This window comes from Rhinolophus sinicus, chromosome 17 (genome assembly GCF_057876585.1).
Source record: "Rhinolophus sinicus isolate RSI-liver-muscle chromosome 17, RSI-T2T, whole genome shotgun sequence".
NCBI lineage: Eukaryota > Metazoa > Chordata > Mammalia > Chiroptera > Rhinolophidae > Rhinolophus > Rhinolophus sinicus.
Window position 1 is genome coordinate 35,005,021 of NC_142517.1, and position 20,485 is coordinate 35,025,505.

Sequence of the window (20,485 nt, forward strand, 5' to 3'; positions counted from 1 at the left end):
CTGTTGTTTTTTGGCTTCTTTCCACATATTTCCTGTTTACATCTAACAAGACAAATTCCTTTTCTGTTGCCAACGATACTGATTCTTTAAAACATCTATTTTTAAAAATGGAGAAAAAAGTTTTTCAAATAACTACATTGCATTAAAGCAAAATTTATATTGCCAACAGAATATTTAACATTTAAAATCTTTATAAAAGATAAACAAATTCTGATTTTTTCCTTTATTTTATCATAACCAAAAAATGAAATCACTTAACATGAATACTTAAAACATAATTTCCTTAAAACTTCTCTATGGTGAAACAAAACTATACATATTTAAAGAGTGTATCTAATATTATTAACACTCATAACAATTCCAAACCAACTAACATTGGTATAGCTTCAAATTACTACTAGCTGTGGCTATTTTTGGAAAAAAGGTGCAAAGCTTATTAGGGCCCAGCATACCAGAAAGACTTAATTTTACATTGTCACAGAGTTCAAAAAGTGGCATTACAGTGTGAAGACACTATAAATTGCCATCTCTCTCATGTCTCTTAAAACAGGCTGGAAAAATATTTAGTACCCTATATATAATAACTAACAAAAATATTTCCATTGACTAGTTTTTGCCCAGTGATTAAGGACAAAAAATTAAAATTCTTGCTGCTTTATTATCTGATAAATTGCTAGTAAGCGCCTGCTAGACGTTCTTTAGACATTACCCCAAGTAGTTTTGGTCTTCTGATCTCATATATATGTGTATACATGTATGTACATACATATATGTATGCACATACATATACATATATATTCACATATATATCCATGTTTTCAAGTAAAGAAATGTTTAACAGATGTAAACTATTTATTGAATATTTGCCACCAAATATTGTTAAATACATTATCTTGCAGCATATCGCTTTCAAGTTAAAATGTCAGAAACAAACACCAATATTTACAATTCTTTTAAGGAATGTTATATAATGACACATTAAGGCGTAAATTCTTTTGGCTTATAATTCTTAAAAGAATGATAATAGCAAAAGTGATGCAAAATCTTCAGTGTGAGATTATGATTAAGCTACATTTTACAAAAATATGGTGTAAGATGGCAATAATCCCATTCAACATCCTGGATTAGATCCCTGCAGGAGGGACTTATAATTTATACAGTCAAACTTTAAAATTTACAGATAAAGGCAGTTCAATACTGCCACTGGGAAGTACATCTCTTAACATATACAACTTTCAGGCCACAGTTTTGAAGGTCTGAAGTATCAAGTTGGTTTGATGAATTAGTCGGTTGGCACTTATGAACACATTTATTGCCCTGTTCAAAAAAAAGAAAAAGCATTAATTTTATCCAAAAAATTCATTCTTTAAAAATATTATACTCAATGCCATATACTAACAGTAGCAATGAAGTCAATTTAGAAAAAAAGGGTTAGTACTGAGTATAACAACTTTTATTCCAGATGGAATTGAATGGTCCTCCATCACTTGAAACTGTCTAGGAATTACTGCTCCCTAGTGGTACTGGTGGGCAATTAATTAGGTGTTGGTGGCCAGCTAACAACAGGTGGTGCCTGAAGTACCAGGGTTCATTTATAGGTCAAATAACTGGTCAAAAGAAGAGGATTCAAATGTAGTCTCCAGCTGTGGTTCAAAGAACTTAACAAAATAAAATCTGCGAAAGCATTATACTCAGTCTTAAAACCTACATATCAATGAGCATTATAAATCCTGAAGAAAAAGCCAATTACTTCAAATTTGATTCATCCCAATCTCTCTTACCTGCTTTCAAAACGAAAATCTGTGATTTCTAATCTACTTTTAGGCTTATTCTACTTTTAAAACAAAATAAGCATGTAGTTTCAGTATTTCGAAGTTGGTAGTATATAAAAATGTTGTTAAAAAATTACATTGTGCTGTATCACATTTCCTATCAGCCCATCTTCATGTGACTAGAGCATAGAGCTGATGCCCTAGTCCCACTGTGTGGCCTTATCGGTTTCTTAGTAGCCTAGTTAAAGATTGTTATCTTTATCCTGCAGTTCTCAGAAAAAGAGGGCCAAAGAAGAATTAGTTGAATGAAAGTTAATTCGTCCTTGAAAGACAGCTCAAAGATCAGGCTCCAGTAATAATTTTCAGTTTGAGGCAACAGGTACGAAACTCATGACACATTTGTCATACACAAATAATAACTGTAATTTAAAGAAGCTGCCGAATGGAGAAAAGTGGTAGCAGGAAACTTGAACAATCCATATGCCTCTTTAAACTGTTAAAAATAATTATGGGTCCAAAGCATTGGGATTTTAAAATACTGAACCCAAGTGATTCTAATATATAAACATGACAGACAGTAAATAATTTCAGATTAATGAAAATTAGGCTCTATATGAATTTCTACCTTTCAATGTGCTTATTGCACATAGTTCTTAATTAATTAGAACCAGAAATAATGATCCCATCATGTAAATTATTCTTTTAATGTGTTTTTGGTTATTTGGGCTTAGCAGAGGAGATCCGGGAAAAACAGATGTAAGTTTACTTCCAGAACACACCTGCCAGCTTATTAAACTAAGTCATCAAGGAACATTTACCCAAGACAACCTGAATAGTAGTATGGAACAACACAAAACCATTAAAGCTTTAGCTGAGTGTCTTTAATTCATAATATATATACATACAAACATTCTGACCAGTTTGAACGGTTAAAAATAACTTTAAAAATCAACAAACTACTCTAACGTATTATTTTATTATTTTAAAATATTATAATATTGCAATAGCTTGACATGGATGTAGGGATCTTAAAACTTCAATGGAAAGATATGATGTTTGAGGCCCCTGTTAATTATAGCTGAAATAACTGCTATTTTAATGAGTTTAAGAACTATTAGAAATGTTTTTGTCAACAAGTTTCCTAGCAATCCACTTGAGCTACAAAGAATTCACTATAAGGTCCGATGCTGCAGAAGACATGGCCTCTGCATCACCTTACACATTTTATTTTTATACACACACACACACACACACATGCACACACCCAGGGTGCCAAAAAAAGTATACATATTTTAAGCGATGTTACCTATATATTACTTTTCGAAGTTGAATTGAATTACGGTAGCAATGTGTAGTACGATGTTCACTCAAAAGATGGTGTTAATCAAATGAATGCTAGCGTCACCATGCAACAGGCAGGACAAAGAAAATGGCGGAAGCACACTTATCGTTCAAGAAGCGCAAGACCATTTTGAGGTGGTATTTGAAATTTGAGAACACTGCGGAAGTACAACGGCAATGGAGGCATGACTATGCAAAAGAACCTCCAACACACCAAACAACCACATGCATTCATGATAAATTTGAGATGCATAATACTGTGTAAAGGAATTGAAACAGCATGTGCAGCAATACAAGTGGACACTTTGGTCAACTTTGCTCAAGCAGCAGTTCGCAGTAATCAGAAGTGTCTGGATGCTGATGGTAACCACTTTGAAAACGTCTTGTAATTGCAGAAGTCAAACGTGACTTGTATTCATCTTTTCTTATCGGTATATATTATCATTTTAATACTTTTTTCCTTTCTTAAAATATGTATACATTTTTTTTGGCACCTTCTGTATGTACATACATACATACACACACACACATACACACACAAAATTTCTTGGTTTCTGGACTATTCTACAGCCAAATATATGTAAATTAAAAAATAATGTCCAATTTACCATTTCAGTATTCTACCTGTTTTATAGAATAAGCCTGAAAGCCTCCCTCCTTCTAGGACAATGGATCACAACCTTTGCAGCACTTTAAAATCACCTGGAGCACTTTTATAAAACACCTAAACCCTGGCCCCCCTGCAAGCCAAATGAATAACAATTTCCGAAGGTAGAGCCAAGGCACTGGGATATTTAAAAACGGAACTTAAGAGAATCTAATGTGCAAACAAGATTGAGAACCATTGTTTTAACCTTAGCACAGCAGTTCTCAATAGACCTACAGCATCAGTACTATCTGGAAACTTCTTAGAAGTAAATGCACATTCTTGGGCCCACCTTAGACTTACAGAATCAGAAGCTCCGGGGGGTGGGAGCCAAAAGCAATTTGTGCTTTAAGAGGCCCTCCAAGTGATTCCACTGCTACTCAAGTTTGAGAACCACTGCTTCAGGGGTCAGTAAGCCACATCTCACTCACTTTGTTTCTGTATGGCCTGCAAGCTAAGAATACTTTTACATTTTTAATGGGTAAAAAAATAAAAATAAATCAAAAGAATAACACGCAACAAGTGAAAAGTATGTAAAATTCAAATTGCAATGTCTACAAATAATTTTATTAGAACAGGTCATCGTGCTCACATTTCTGTATCATCTATGGCTGCTTTTGAACAACAGCAGAAGTGAAGGTGGCAGTTGCAACAAGCCCACCAAGTCAAAATATTTGCTATTTGGCCCTTTCCATAAAAAGTCTGCCAACCCCTGCACTAGAGTCGAGTTATGGCTGGATTATCAACTATTTCCTTTCTACTTTTAACAGTCTATCTTAGTATTAGCTTAAGTATTAACGATATAGTAAAAGGCTTTATATTTATATGGTATTACTATCATATAAACCACATAATTTATTTAATTTTAAAAGAGAAGGATGATAACAGTACTTACTTGCCATCTTTAAAATAGGTTTTCAGAGTATCACTGAAACTTTTGGAGTACTTTACAAATTCTTTCTTTTGGTGTTCAAGTGCCTACAGACATCAAAAAACAGTAAGAAAAAAGTAATAAATAAGAGAAATAACACAAAAGCCAAAGTCAAAGATAGGAGATTACACAGAATGCAGAATAGACTTTATAAAACGGACAAGCATTTTTAGGAATATTTAGGTAAACGCATGTAATAGGATATTTAAATTCAGTGGTTAATGATACAAAACTTCCCAATAATCAAACCGTCTTAGGATTTAATTCAACAAAACAACAAGCTGTTTCATCTAGAGTGGCAGCACATAAGGTTTCTACTGAACTTACCCTGCGGTTCTGGTATTGATATTTCTTGAAGACATTATTCACTGTATCAAGAAGTTCTTTTATTGCACTAGCTATATCCCTGTGGGGTAAGGAAAAAAGAATCTTCTTAAAATAAGTTACATTTGAAAGAAGTTTGTGTATACATGTTAACAAATTACTAATCACACTGTTAACTACCATAAACACCGCATCAAGCACAAATATATGACTGGCTGGTTGAGTGGGGGTTTTAGCCCAGACCCTTCTGTGATCCTGACTTCTCCTGCACTGCTGACCAGACGTTCTACAACATTAACTTGCCCAAATAAGCAGCATTTCACTCAGCATCACTTACTTAAGTTTGTAAGAATATGCCTCTGCCTCTCATCTTTTCCAGTTATGATTTTTCCTTTCTTTCACTAATATAGCTGAATTCAAGTTACCATATTCTCTACTCTTGCTATCTCATGAACAATTATATGAAATTTTGCTACTACATGTAACTTATTTCTATATTTATCCACACTTCAAGTTACATACCAAATAGTTTGATGTTTAAAATATTGCCTCCTCAGGCACAGCTCTTCTCTCTTAAGATGCATTTACCTTCTATCCAATGACTGTGTATCCTCCCCTTCCAAACCTCATCTGTGACTATTTCCTTTAGAAAATATATTTAAATTTCTGGGAGAGACAATATCAGAATAGTCTACCTTAACTTTTACAGCAATCATCCTTTGCTATATGTATGTGCATCAATACTTTCCTCCCCTTTCTAATGGAAGAGAAAAAAAATCTAATTCTCATTTGATTTGATTATGCTTCCTATCCACGCATCATTTTTCCTGAACTCTTTTTGTCTTTTATATCTATGCTTTTCAATTTCCATGTTCTAACTTCATAGCAATTAGTTTTTTTGTCAAACTGAACTTAATGTAATTCTGCCCTCTCAAACAGTCTCACATTCTCTAAGCAAGCCTTCTCTTTTTTCACATCCATTCTGTTAGCTGTTGTTACAAAACTTTTGCTGTTCAAATGCAAGTTTGACGATATGAATTAGTAAAATATAAATCTAGACTGTTTCAAATATAACTTTTTATTACTGATTTTTAATAACAAATCCCAGCTTTCAGTTATTTTGTACCTATCACACTTCAGCTCTACGATTGAAAGAAACAAAAAAGATCAGTGTCGAGACTGCCCAGATTTCTGTATGCATGTGTGTATTTCATAGCACGGTTCTAGTAAATAAATGTGGGAATTTTAAAAATTACAAGTAGACTGGATTTTGGTATAAAAAGGTATTTTAGCCTATTTTAAAGTAATAATGACATTTTTATTAAATATTTCAGTAAATATTTACTTATACCTCCTGAATGCCAACCATCAGTATGACTCAGAAACATTAAAACATTGAATATTCAAATAAGACAAAGAATTTTACATAGAAATGATACCTATGCGCTTTTTTCTGCCTCTAGTTTAGTAATAGCAGTTTTAAGTTATACAACTATTCCTTTCATTCATGGTTTCAAGCAAGTTGAATCCTTCTGCATTGCTGTGATGGCCACAAGTCCACTTCTGCTTAATAAAATGGTGTCATATGACCATCCTATTTTGTTTAAGAAAATTATAATTTCAACAAATAAAAAATGTCAAATCTCTGAATATGGATAATTCTTCAAATCCACAATGAGCCTATTTAATACAGAATATAAAGGAGCAAATTACACAGCAATCAGTTACCTGTTTATACACAACCGACTTTGTGGTATACTTTAAAATTCTGCTAAAATAGGATTACAAAAATGTGCTTTCAAGGCTAATCAACAAGATGAACATATATTCCATATTCAATGATAATGACTGGATTCCATAGGTCAAAAAAGCAGTTCTGAAACTGGTTGCTCACTCACTCACTTGGACAGCAAAAACAAGAGGGGCAGGAGCAGGAGACAGAAGGAAGAGTTTAGTGATAGTATTCCAGGCCTACTAATAAATATTGGGAATTTGTGCTTTAAAAAGGAAAACAAAAATAAGTTTGCTAGGTGATTCTGCTGACAAACCAGGTTTGAAAACTACTGTCTGGATACTCAGATACTAGAGCTAAGGTTTGATCCATTATATGCTACAGAACTTTATAAAGACGAAGGCTGTTTAGCCCTAGGTCTGGCCTTCTCTAAAACAATCTGCAGCAATTTATGTCAAATATTAAGTCATCTGTATGCACACAGAACAGCATTTTCATTTATGGCTTCAAGGAAACTAAATTACATTAGTAAATACCTGAAGGTTTGTTTCCTACAAAAGGAAATACCAGCACACACACAAAACACTTATTAAATAGATAAAGAACTAGAGAAAACTTGAGGGTAAAATACCTATAGTGTAATTATATGCTGGAGTTAATGGATTCTGTGACAAGGGACACACAGTATGGGTATAATAGGAAAGAATCTTAGCAATTTGCAGCTAAATACTTAATGGGGCAATTTTGGAGAAAGACACACACTGTAAAAAAGGACAACCAGTAGCAGATGAAATGTAAATACACATCTTATCAAAAAATTGCATGGAATAGTAGAGTTGCTAATCTCACCCAAATCTGTATAATACATGTTTATGCGAACACTCTAAAGAAGTAAATTCCTATGCTGTATGTTTAGTTTGTCTAGATTGGCCAACTCTGGAAAAACTAATTTAAAGCCACACTGAAAACCAAACTCTGGTGAATTTTTGCTTATGAATATGCAAATGTAGATTATAATGAGTAAATAGATAAATGCACAGCTTTCTGGTCTATTAAATCCCAAGTCTCCACTAGTCATCCTTTAATTAGAATGTATCAGACTTTAAAAAATCCTATGAATTTTATAAATTATTTGTGTGAGTTAAAATGTAGTCAAACAGAAACATTCATTAATTAAAAGTACTTTAAAATATCTGTTTGCTGGATCATTGTTCCTAATCAACTCTATAGAGAGAAACTGGAAAATAAGCTAAGTACTTGTGCTAGGCACTTTACGTATATCATTTCTTTCAATTCTCATAATTATCACCCTCATCTTCACAGGCAGAAACCAGAATCACAGAAGTTAAGCAACTTATCCAAGGTCACACAACTAAATAATCGGAATGGAGATTTAAGCCTAGATCTGCTAATAGATACACAAATACCTGGATATTTGTTAGCTGACAAGAATCTGTTTTTCTACTTTGATATAACCTATAACACCACATACAGTACTTGGTATGTGAGGTATATTAAACATGCTTATTGAAAAATATTGCTTAAAAAATGAAGGTGACAACTACCTTAAATACAAGAAAGTAAAATATTTTAAAGAATAATAGTAACTGCACACTATGTTGTGCCTAAAGAATAAGTCATTTTTTAATTTTGGTGCAGCTTTACCCACTAATTTGTTACGCAGTTACGTGGTAACAATATGTATCTATAAATCTGTATCTATCTATCTATCTATCTATCTATCTATCTATCTATCTATCTATCTACACACAGACACACAGTATACACATTTTAAGAAAGGAAAAAACTATACACTGATGGTAACCACTTTGAGCACCTCTTGTAATTGCAGAGTCAAACATGACTTGTATTCATCTTTTGTTATGAACATATTTTGAGTATTACAATTTTAATACATTTTCCTTTCTTAAAAACTGTATACATTTTTTTGGCACCGCGTGTGTATACATATATATACATACATATATATATATATATATATATATATACACACATATGTATATATATATACACACACACACATATATATTATATACATATATCTAATAATATTATGTATTATATACATGTATATGTAATAGAAATAATTACAACTTTAGCAATGAATGCTAATTCATACATTGTTGAATTTTAGTCTTGGAAATAATGCATATTATCAACAAAGTTTCCATGGCAAATTATCCCTCCTAAAATGGTTAAGAAGTAAATTTTAATTGCCAATAATCTTAATTCAGTTGGCTGAGTACACTCCAGAAAACAGAACTGAACTATTTCTATGGCCCCATAAATGAGAGAAGCCCCTAATTCAGCCCTGTCAGTGACTATGGGCAAAACTAAGGCTCTTGACCTCAACACCCTTATGATTAAAATGTGGCCGTCTTATTAAAGTGGTTTTCAAACTGTATCTCTCTAAAGCCATAATGGGTTTAGCAGAGATGCTTCATGGATTCACTAGAGGGGAGAAAGGGAGTCAAATAGCATGGCGAGAGCTCTAGGCCAATCATTTCTACCCCAGTTTCAACCAAAAAACTGTTCTCCCTCTTACCTACTGGCATTCTATATAAGATGTCCTTTACATTCTTCCAAACAGCAGAAACTTTTTTTTTGTCAGTTATCAGATTACATCAACATTATGATCTATGGGAAGCAGCACCAAGCTCTACCAACGTACCAGCTGTGACCTTGGGAAAGTTACTTCAATTATTATGCCTCACTTTCCTCATTTGTTACAGGGCATAAGTTAATATGTACGTATATAAAGTACTTTGAAAAGTACTTAGCACGTAAGTTCCATACAAGTGATTAATATTATTTATTAAGATGACATTGATTCTGTAAACCTCTACTTCAATGACTTGAATCAAAATTTGCTGAAAATACTGTTTGGAAAATGTCATATCTTCATAGAAATGTAGTATACATCACCAAAACAAATTAAAACTATTAAATTATTTGAAAATTCTAGGAATAAACTGTTTACAACTGTGTTTGAGATCACTGACAATTTGTTCTTTTAATGGCCAAATGTTTATATACCAAACTAAAAATAAAAATCCATAAACAGTTGACTGTCTTCCTTCTTCACATATTAGAAATGATTAAAGGAAGTTGGGGCTTTTCAATAAAGGTAAAATATTTACCTTAGTGTTTGTCCTGTCACATGGATTTTGCTAGTCAATGAAGCCTTTACCGTCCTTTCTGGTCCTCAATTAGAGGACCAAAAAGAGGAGGGTCACTCCTTGAGAGCTGGGTTAGATACCCATCACGAACCATTCTTTTCTAAAATGGGACATACTCCTCTCACTGTATCACTAAAAATAGGTGCCCAAACTAGCTAAAATCGCATTTTGCAATGTGAATTACAAAAAAAATACTATTTCTGAGAAATGAGTGTTAATATTTATTCCAAATGAGCCTAAGTTATTTAAAAATATATGATGGACCTCTTCCAGAAAAAAGAACTGTGCTACATCTTTCCTTTCTAGCAATTTCGACTTGTGGTTTCACCAAAAGGTTGTATTGATAGGACCACTACAATTATCCCCAAATTTCCCTGTTTTCTATCAATGGAGGCTGAAGAAAATGATCAAATCCTTCTGTTTAAAAAACCTCATCTAGAAATTATGATTGCAGTTACTGCCTCATTTCCTCCAGCCTTTCACCCCTGAAGAGAGGGTTCTTGGTTTGAGAACCACTCCTCTAGGATGACCTTTCTTAACAGTCAGCCTCCTGGCTCCACTCATATTTTTAGTATTTTTAAACTTGTCTCCAAAACGCAAGGATTTGGAGCTTCACAATTAGGTCAGTATTAGAAAATGTTCTTCACCAAGAGTACATTACTTATCCTAATGAATTGTGTGCCATTTCTGGAATAAAAACAATATTGGTATCCTTTGTTATCAGTCCCTATAATTTATCCAACTTCTCTATTCACTTTAATCTGACATTTACATTTTTCCATTTTTTACATACATTTCATTTACTGTTTTATAATCAAACATTAAAAAAAGTTACTGTACTTTGAAGTCAAATGTCACAGCTTAGAAGTTAAAAAAGTATCATTTAAAAATTCCAAATTTTTTATTTCAAATTAATATTTTAATATTAATGTCATACCAAAATAAAACATCTAGAATGAGTGGTTCTTTTGAAGTACTTTTGAGAAAAGAAGAACAAAAACAAAAAGTTTCTTACTTGATTGTCTGCAGAAACCTCACTCTGTCATTGATCTCATCTGGTATCTTACTGAGAATTTGCTTAAGTGCTCGTGCCTTTTCATTTAGGTCCTGGAATTCTGGCTCTGGTCGTTCAATCATATACTCTGATAAAATAGATACATAATAAAAAGCATCATGTAACTTCCTGTCAAATTCAAGTCTAAGAATTTACAGTGTTGGTTAAAGGGTGGGGTAGGGAAGGACAGGTAATTAGAAAAGACAGGTAACAAAGCAGAAACTGTTGGAGTTCAATTTATTTGGGTAATAAGAGGGGTCCTAACAAGTTAAAAGCAGAAGATAAAAGAGTACACTTTTAATTTGGAATAAATGGAAAGCCCATGAAATCTTAAAAAATAAATAAATAAGTAAAATTCAAAGGGAGTCAATCAAATTTATCAGGCCTCTGAGGCTACATTTTACAAGGAAACCTTAAAGTAAGTAATGACTTTCATAACAAATATAACAGCAATATACATCGCCAATGGGGAAGATTAATTTATTGTAACAAAAACCTCTAGACTGAATATATAGTGGCTTACTATCATGTTTCCCCCAAAATAAGACCTAGCCAGGCAATCAGCTCTAATGGGTCTTTTGGAGCAAAAATTAATGTAAGACCCGGTCTTATTTTACTATAAATTTTACTATAAAATTTTACTTATTTTACTGTAAGACCGGGTCTAATACAATATAATACAATACAATACCTGGTCTTATTTTACTATAAGACTGGGTCTTACATAATATCATTTCATATCACATCATATCATATAATACCGGGTCTTATATTAATTTTTGCTTCAAAAGACGCATTAGAGCTGATTGTCTGGCTAGGTCGTATTTTCAGGGAAACAAGGTATGTCAAAACCCCAAACAACCTACTAAAATATTCAACACATTTTAATCTCACTTAAAAACAAAAACACCACTATAAATCCAACACAAGGGCTGGGATCACAGAATAGCAGTTTTGGAAAGGAAGTTAAATCAGACCTGGCAGAGGCAAAAAGGTTACTACCAGAGTCACTGCAGACCTAGAAACTCTACCGACCAATCAATATAACCTGGCCTAACAGGCATGCTTAAGTCTAGAATAATGATGAGGACTTTCTTATAAGTTACGGAATCAGTTAAAATATTTGTTTTTCTCCTTCAATCCTTTAATAAACATGCGTAATTATACCTCTATGTTCTCCTAAATTGGTGGGAAAATGTAGCTACTAAATTTAAGTGAAACCAATTCCTAATTATTTTAAAAAGCAAAAAACGAGAAAGCAGCAGAAAGGATGGTTATACTGTTCTCTCAAATCCATGCTTGAAAATAATACGTTACACTAAAGTTAAAAAAAAACACACAAACTCATTACTTTCAAACTTCTATTTGCATATGGTCAACACAAAATTAACCATTCCATAGAGCTTATCTTTTGGCAAAACTAGAACTCATCAAATATATTAATAGGAAAAAAAATGTTAAAGTGTACAGCATAAACAAACACTTCATTTACTTCAAGTAATTAAATCTGACAAATATAAAACAAAAAGCCAGAACTACTTTTCTATTTTATATAGTTTTTTTCCCCACTATCCTCTCAATAATAATAATAATAATAATAATGAAAAAGAAGGGGGGGGGAGATAAGAGGTGGCAGCTCCTTTTGTCAAATAATTAAGATTTGAAAGAAGTGCTTTTCAACAATTGTAAGAAAAGTAAACAAGCGTCTTTCTGATTACCTTCTACATCATCAGCTGCCATTCGAAGAAGGGACTCTGTGAAGTTAACTTCTACACTTTTTTTCTCTAAAATTTTCATAATGATGTCTTGTGTGAGTCCTGGATTTTCTTTTTCAGCCTATTAAGAAAGAGAAAGCTAGTTTTGAAATATAGAAACTAAATCCGAATTTCAAAATGAAAAGTTAACTGTTTAGAATCTATTGGGAACTTAGACCGATCAAATTGTAAGAGCAGAAATCTTGGCAAAGCAGGTGTGAGGATGGCATTCACATATGTTTTATTAAAACTTGTGTATCAGTAACTTCTTATTACAGCCATGGTCCCATTTTACATTTGAACATAAAGTACTTAATATTTTTCACTTCTCCTTTATACTGTTCTGCAATCAAACTAATAATAAAGATAGAAATAAACATTACATGTATTTTGGTAATCCAACCATTTTTCTTTTCAGTAGTTTAAATATACTGAAGATTTTAAACTTTTTTTCATTAGCTAATCTCTCAACTTCAGGATCAAGCAACTACTCTTCTCACCAGTATTTTGTAGATTCTTTGCATTTAAATTAACGGAAGGGGGAAAAAAAACAAAACAGGATTTCTTCCAAGTTTTATTGAAGCTATATAATCCCTTAAATACTTTCCCACACAATGATTTTCACTTTCTATTTTACTTTTGTAGCAAGAATATTCCCTTCACTAGTTTTCAGAACATCAGTAATCCTTTTAGTACCTCCTGAGCTAGTTTCACTAACGAGTTTACATCGGTTCTATGTTACTCTCTAGGGCACCAAAACCTTCCAGCCATTTCAAGATTGAGTAAGTATAGAGTTCTGAGTTTACCAAAGTTAATTTTGAAGATTTTGGTTTTCTCCAGTAATTTTGTCCCATTTTATTACTTTTTAAATTTTATAATCACAATCTAAGTTTGTTTCTTTTAGGATATCTGCCAATTGCAATCATTATGCTGATGATTTTCTATCTTTTCTTGCCCTGATATTAAATAGAAAATTGAAACAACTGATGATCTTAATCAGATGGTGATCTATTTGTTTTGTTATGTATCAAGCACATTTAACCTCTGACTTTTCAATTTCATTCTGGTATCACTGCAGCAGATCCAGCTTTCGTCTATTCTTATTGTTCTTTCCATTCATTATAACATCTTGTTTCTCATTAGATTTCAGTATCAAAAACTATAAAGTTGTAGAATGAAATGAGAAAAGAAAACACGTACATTTATCTCAATCCTGAGATCATATTCACTGTTGTCAAATTCTATTCAGGGAAATCATTTTAATAGATGATTAATAACAATAAAATGTGTTCTACTGAATTCCATTTCTTTTAACAGTAGTGCCCCCTTATCCGCAGAGGATATGTTCCAAGACCCCCAGTGGGTGCCTGTAATCTTGGAAGTACCAAACCCTATATATACAGATGCTCTTCAGCTTACCACAGGACTATTCCCTATAAACCCACTGTAAATTGAAAGTATGACGTCGAAAATGCATTTTATACATCTAACCAATTGAACATCATAGCTTAGCCAAGCCTATCTTAAACATGCTCAGGACACAATATTCAAAAAACGCTGGCAACACAGTACACTGCAGAGTATCAGTCCTTTACTGTTACAGATGAGTGCCTGACTAGGAACTGTGGTCATGCTGCCACTGCCCAGAATCACGGGGGTATCATACCACATATACCGCTAGCCCAGGAAACGAACAAAAGTTCAAAATTCCAAACATGGTTTCTACTGAATGCATACAGCTTTCACACAATTCTAAATCGAAAAATCATTAGGTCAAACCATTGTAAGTTGGGGACTGTCCATATCGTTTTTTTCCTATACATACGTATCTATAAAATTTAATTTATAAATTAGGCACAGTAAGAGACCTAATAGAATAGAACAATTATAACAACATGCTTTAATAATAGTTATGCGAATGTGTTCTCTCAAAATACTGTAACCATCCTTTATTTGCAGTAAATGACTTTGTGTCACCCGTTGATGATCCTTTGCCAATGTCTTCATGTAGGCGCAATGCTTTCTGGTGCAACATGTTTTTGTCATCATTTGGAATTTTTTCTGTCCATGCATTCTACCCACAAATTTAATGACACTCTATCTTAACTAAACACTTACCATCCACTGTGGCCGTAACTTTTGCAGTATAAAGTGCAACAGCAAACTTGCAAATTTATTTTTCCCTCTTCACAATTGCATTTGTACTTACTAGATCTTAGCAACCTCAGCATACGATTATTTCCTTCCTTATTAAGTCAAAAACTTTCACCTTTTCACTTAGAGGAAGCCCTTTAAGGCTTCTCTCTTTGGCATATCCTGATTGCTAGCATCACAATACTTGAGCTTGGGTCCATTACTAAGTAAAATAAGGGTTACTTAAACGTAAGCACTGGAGACTGTGGCAGATGATCTGATAACCGAGAAGGCTACTTGGTAACCAACAGGTGGGGAGCACACAGCATTAATACACTGGACAAAGGGACGATTCATGGCCCAGGTGGGACTGAGCATGAGGCATGAGATTTCATCATGCTACTCAAAACAGCGCGCAATTTAAAAACTTACGAATTATTTCTGGAATTTTCCACTTCATATTTTCAAACTGTGGTTAACCACAGTAGTAACTGAAGTGAAACTGCAGATAAGGTGACCACTATATAATGTTTTGATTTTTCCTTCCATGAATATATTTTAGAAACTTATGGAAATAAAACAAGCTGCCTTTAAAAGAAAAGATATATAAATAAGCCTAAGGTAGTGTAAACTTTATTAATTTTGTGAACTGCCACAAAATTACATATAATACACTATTCAAATAAGCCAATATTTGATAAATGCTTTATCTGCCCTAAGTAGCATTAAATCTATACACACAATATATTATCTTACGAAGCAGGAGAGCATACTCTATTGATGCCAGCAGAAAGTAATCTCTCTCTGATTAAGTTATAATAAGGTGCTGAGAGAATTCAATGCTGAAAGCCTGAGAACAAAGTTTTTAAGAACAAGTTGGTCTGGAGCCCCAAAATGCCAAAGCTAGAATATAACAGAAATCTCACAGAGATCCCTAACTGTCTCAGTTCAGTGTTCTTAGTGCCAAAAGAAATACCTAATAGTACTGTGTATTACGTAGTTAGGTTCAAACAATAAGTTAGGACTTATGTCCTAACAATTTAGTAGCCTTAAAAAAATACACAAACTGAAAGAAAAGTGTCTTATTTCATTGTTAAATAACCATGATTATTTATTAATGAGATCTGTGCCTCTGTTGGACTCTGGCCAATTTCTCCAACGTTGGAATTAGATTGGACCCTTCCACCCTCATTTCCTTGTACACTGATTTTCTTGTGGTATTTACTTTTTATCACAGCAGTGGCCAAAAGTCCAGCTAAAAAAGATGACATCACTGAAAGGAATGTAGCCCAATCAAATATGTTGAAACTGAAAGCTACCTCAAGTTCAGCGTCAACCAGATGTTGATTATTGCTGTATTTCTCCAAAAATTTTAAAATATCTCATGACACCCCCGAGATAGCTGTGGAGCCCCAGAGTGCCTCAGAGCACAATTTAAGAACAAGCGCCTCAGTATCTTCTGGCTGAGTCTCAGTTAAGATTTTTTTTTTTTTTAATTTTAAAAACCTTTAAATTTACCCAATGACTCTGACAAAATAAACAGATCTACCCTTCAATCAAAGACTCTATTTATACCTCTAGATTTTCCCCCAGAATAAAACCCTCAACTCTGTGGGTGTCGAATTTTTATGAGGAATCCAACTGTGAGAGAAAACTATCTCCAAGGGCAGTAATATCCACTCTTGTGGATCAGTGATTCTCAACAGCACAACCGATCAGAACCTCCCAGAGGGGGAAAGGAATCAAAAGCAGTATCAGTATCTTAAAAGATAACATTCACTAGTATTATTTTATCTTGAAAAAAAATATTTTAATCCTTTTTCTCCAAGTAACAAAAATAGATATTAAAGCTTGATAAATATCACTGTTGTTGTGGACCAAGAACTGGAAACATGCATATAAATGAGTGAGGTTTTTCAATCTTTTTCAAGTAAGTTATAGTTTAAGACACAAAAATCTTTATCTTTTTAATGCATGCCCTCCTTTAATTTCATTTGAAATTTAACAAATTAAATATAATTAAGAATAAATCAATGAAAAACTAATGTCCTCCAAAATAACCTCCACTATCCTCAATTAAGAATCAGGGCCATGGACAGCAAAATTTTCCCATGTATCAAACCAGATCTACCATAGCCACATACTTTAAATACAGTTTTTGCTTTTTAATTGTACTTCAGTGTTAAAACATCAGCTTATATATAATATAAGGATATTACAAGAAAAGGTTTCATGATATTCATTACTTTATCTCTTTTATGAATATCATAGAGTATACTATCTACTACTTAGAGCCTTCTTTATCAGGGTACACAGGAGAAATTTCTCTCTGTTCTGGGTATAATGAAAGCTAAAAAAACTGGCTTTTGCCTTATTAATACTACACTGTGTAACACATCACCTTTCCTTCTTTCCTTTGGTCACAAAGATGCTTAAAATAGTCTCCATTATGCCTCCCTAATGACCAAATATGCCATTCTGAACCACACCGATACTCAAAGGAAAGAAAAATAAACAAACTGATGATGGTATTGCTCAGTTGATTCTCTTCATTAACCCAATAATTTGGCAGGATATATTTTAAAGAAGCTAGTATGCATATGTATACAGGCACTACACTGTAGAGTATTAAATACATCAAAATAGTTCTAATCGAACATATACACTGTAATTTCTTGTGGTGAGGTAAGAGAGATGTCTAGTGACACTATCTATGCTACCAGTTAGAGTGGTAGCTATAAACTAATCTTTGCCATAGAATCAAGCTGGATAGATTTACAGTTTCAACCCCATAAAACAACTATAGATTTAAACATTGAAATACTTTACACAAAATGTAAATTGTTTTAGCTACTGATAGGACAAACACACAAAAAGTAAATAAATATTAAAAGCTTTGAGCACCCTGATATGTATTTGAGGGGGACGGAGGGGGGCAGATATTGTTTTATATGAAAGAATGCACCCAATATGTAGAGCAGGGCCACTCAGTAGAAATATAATGCAAGAAACAAATACAAGCCCTTTAATTTTAAATTTTCTAGTAGCCCATTAAAAAACTGAAAAACACGTGCAATCATGTTAAGAGTAGATCAAAAATATCATTTCAACACTCAATCAATATAAAATACCTATTACTGAGTTATTTTACTTTCTCATACTAAGTCTTTGAAATCTGGTATTTTATATTTGGAGTACAACTCAATGCACACTAGCCATATTTTACATGCTCAACAGCAACATGTGGCTACTGATTATCCATTGAACACCTCAGGTCGAGAGACAATAAAAAAAATTCACTCTGAATGACTTAGCAGTATATTCTCAAAGTGTCTTTAACCTGATATACACAGATGTCTTATTTTCTCACTCAAAAACATTGTCTTATGTTCTACTATTAAACAATATGAAGAAAATCTCTTTGAGTTGTAATTTTACAAAAGTTTTTAACAAGTCAAATAAAAAAATATGCAAAAAGCTAAAGAGAGAGCATTCAAAGTCAGCTTGAAAAGCAGAAAAGATGAATATTAAGGAAAGAACATGTGCTCCAGCTCACATTTTAGAAGTGTTTTAAGCTTTCCATAGTACACTAAAACCAGCACAAGATAGCTGAAAGGGTTTTCGCTAAAAGGAACCAAACTGTAAATTATCAGGTGGTATTTAGATTGATATATAATGTACACTTCAATATAATCACAACAAATTATTTGCACCTTACCTTAATGAAAGCTGCTCTCAGTGTCTGAGCTGCAGAGAGATTTACTCGTTCTAGCTGCAATAAAAATTTTAAACCATTATTAATATCTATTTTCTTAGAAAAAAGCAACATTTCTGGTACTGCATTCTATAGTGATCACATTGACATACCAATTATTCAACTAACAAAAATATTTGCTAATAACTCTAAGTCACCATAATTCTTCAAACAGATGGGCTATCTAAAATTTTTATTAGAAACCATGAAACATTAAGGTATGTATATCAGCACTTTATTCTTTTTTATAAAAAAAATAAAAAACCTCACCTTAAAGGTAGATCTAAGATAAGCACAGAATACAAAATAGTAAGTCTCTATAGAAAGAAAAAACATATTCACTTGAATTATTGAAAATAGGGAAGGTTCAAGATTAACTCTCAATGCTCTGTTGCAAATATATGGCAAAGTGTGTGTGTGTGTGTGTGTTCTGAATATAAAATGACCAACACAAAGGAAACATTTATTACTTAAGGTATTTACTAACTTACTCCTTTTTATAATTGCTTTTCAATATCCTCAGCCAGGGATTAAGCTGAGATTAGTCTATTTTATTAATTACCAAATAGTGCTGATAAACAGTTTGTTTGTTACGCAAATTGAAGACAGTGGATCATCTGGATTTCAGAGATGCTTATATCTGTCCTATTTTATCAGGATTAAAAAATGGTTACCTAAAATACTGAATCAAAAGTTCAATCCAAATGCTTTTAATTTTTATATCAAATATGAGATTTATAATTTTGAAAGACAAACATCCTTATTAGACACTTTATATAATTCATTTCTCAGTAAGCCAAAGAAGGCATACTATTTTACTGAAAACAAAAACAAAAATAAAAAAAACATCTCATTTGTTGAAGAATTTATTGCCAAGCTTAAAATAACTAGCCGCAGTTAAATCCAGGTTTCTTTGGTCCCTAAGGATTAGGCCAATTAATAAAACTCAATATATGTGACATTTGGGACAATATTAAATGTTCAAAAGTATTACAAACTTTCTAGATTATTATGCAAGTAGAATATTTCTACAAAAACCTTATGAACATACATCCCATTATGCAATAAATATTCCTTTCAATCCCTTGAGGCAATAAAAATGTGTTTTTCTTTATAAACAACATATACACACAGGTTTAAGGAATCTCCCTAACACTTTATATCGATTTATTTTCTAAACAAGACAGGAATACCAAGAACCCTGTATCTCCTTATGAGCGATTCACCTTCAGCACAGGCAAAGCAACAAAATCTGCAAAGATACATAATTCATCTCTAAAAATAACAATGGACCATTTGAGTTAGTATTTAACTTGGCTTCTACAAACCTTGTAAAGTTGAACATTGCCTTAGTAGGTAAAAGGGAAGACTCAAGGGGACCAGGTAGACAAATATAGCAAAATAGCAACTCCATGAGAAGTTTATAAAATTAACAAAGGAATGTTTCCAAAAATAAAAAATGTTACTCTTCCACACAACTGATTTAATTATAATGAATAGTACTGAAGATTAAAATAATAATTCAGCTCTTCTGAGCTCAAGTTCTTGTGCAAGGGAAGCAGAGGTAGACAGACAAGATGAATATATCCACCCTGATAGGAACCCATTTCCTTATTTGGGTTTACACCACCCTCTGACCTCTTTCAAGGAGTTAAAGGTCTGAGTCAGATGTGTGCCCTCAATTATCAGTATAACTCATTCTGTAGTGCGCTAATATGTGAAAGGGTCAAGGCAATAAAAGGTCCAGAAAAGTCAGTGAAGAACTCAAAATTAGCCAAGATAGACATCAACATCTCTCGAATTCTTGATTAAGTTTATGTATGTGTACCTTAGACAAGAAAGGG

At 32.9% G+C, this 20,485-nt stretch overlaps 1 protein-coding gene across 3 annotated transcripts in view; it reads right to left on the reverse strand.

Moving 5' to 3' along the window:
• Nucleotides 1-208: 208 nt before the first annotated feature.
• Nucleotides 209-20,485, reverse strand: part of PDCD10 (programmed cell death 10) — a 43,933-nt gene continuing 23,656 nt past the window's right edge. For all 3 annotated transcript variants that reach the window (XM_019735820.3, XM_019735812.3, XM_074327461.2), the window contains 6 exons: nucleotides 18,606-18,659; nucleotides 12,719-12,836; nucleotides 10,962-11,088; nucleotides 5,018-5,096; nucleotides 4,655-4,737; nucleotides 209-1,317 (listed from right to left, as the gene is read on the reverse strand). In XM_019735820.3, the coding sequence (XP_019591379.1) occupies nucleotides 1,236-1,317; nucleotides 4,655-4,737; nucleotides 5,018-5,096; nucleotides 10,962-11,088; nucleotides 12,719-12,836; nucleotides 18,606-18,659 (543 nt within the window). In that variant the 3' untranslated portion in view covers nucleotides 209-1,235. The remainder of the gene's footprint in view (nucleotides 1,318-4,654; nucleotides 4,738-5,017; nucleotides 5,097-10,961; nucleotides 11,089-12,718; nucleotides 12,837-18,605; nucleotides 18,660-20,485) is intronic.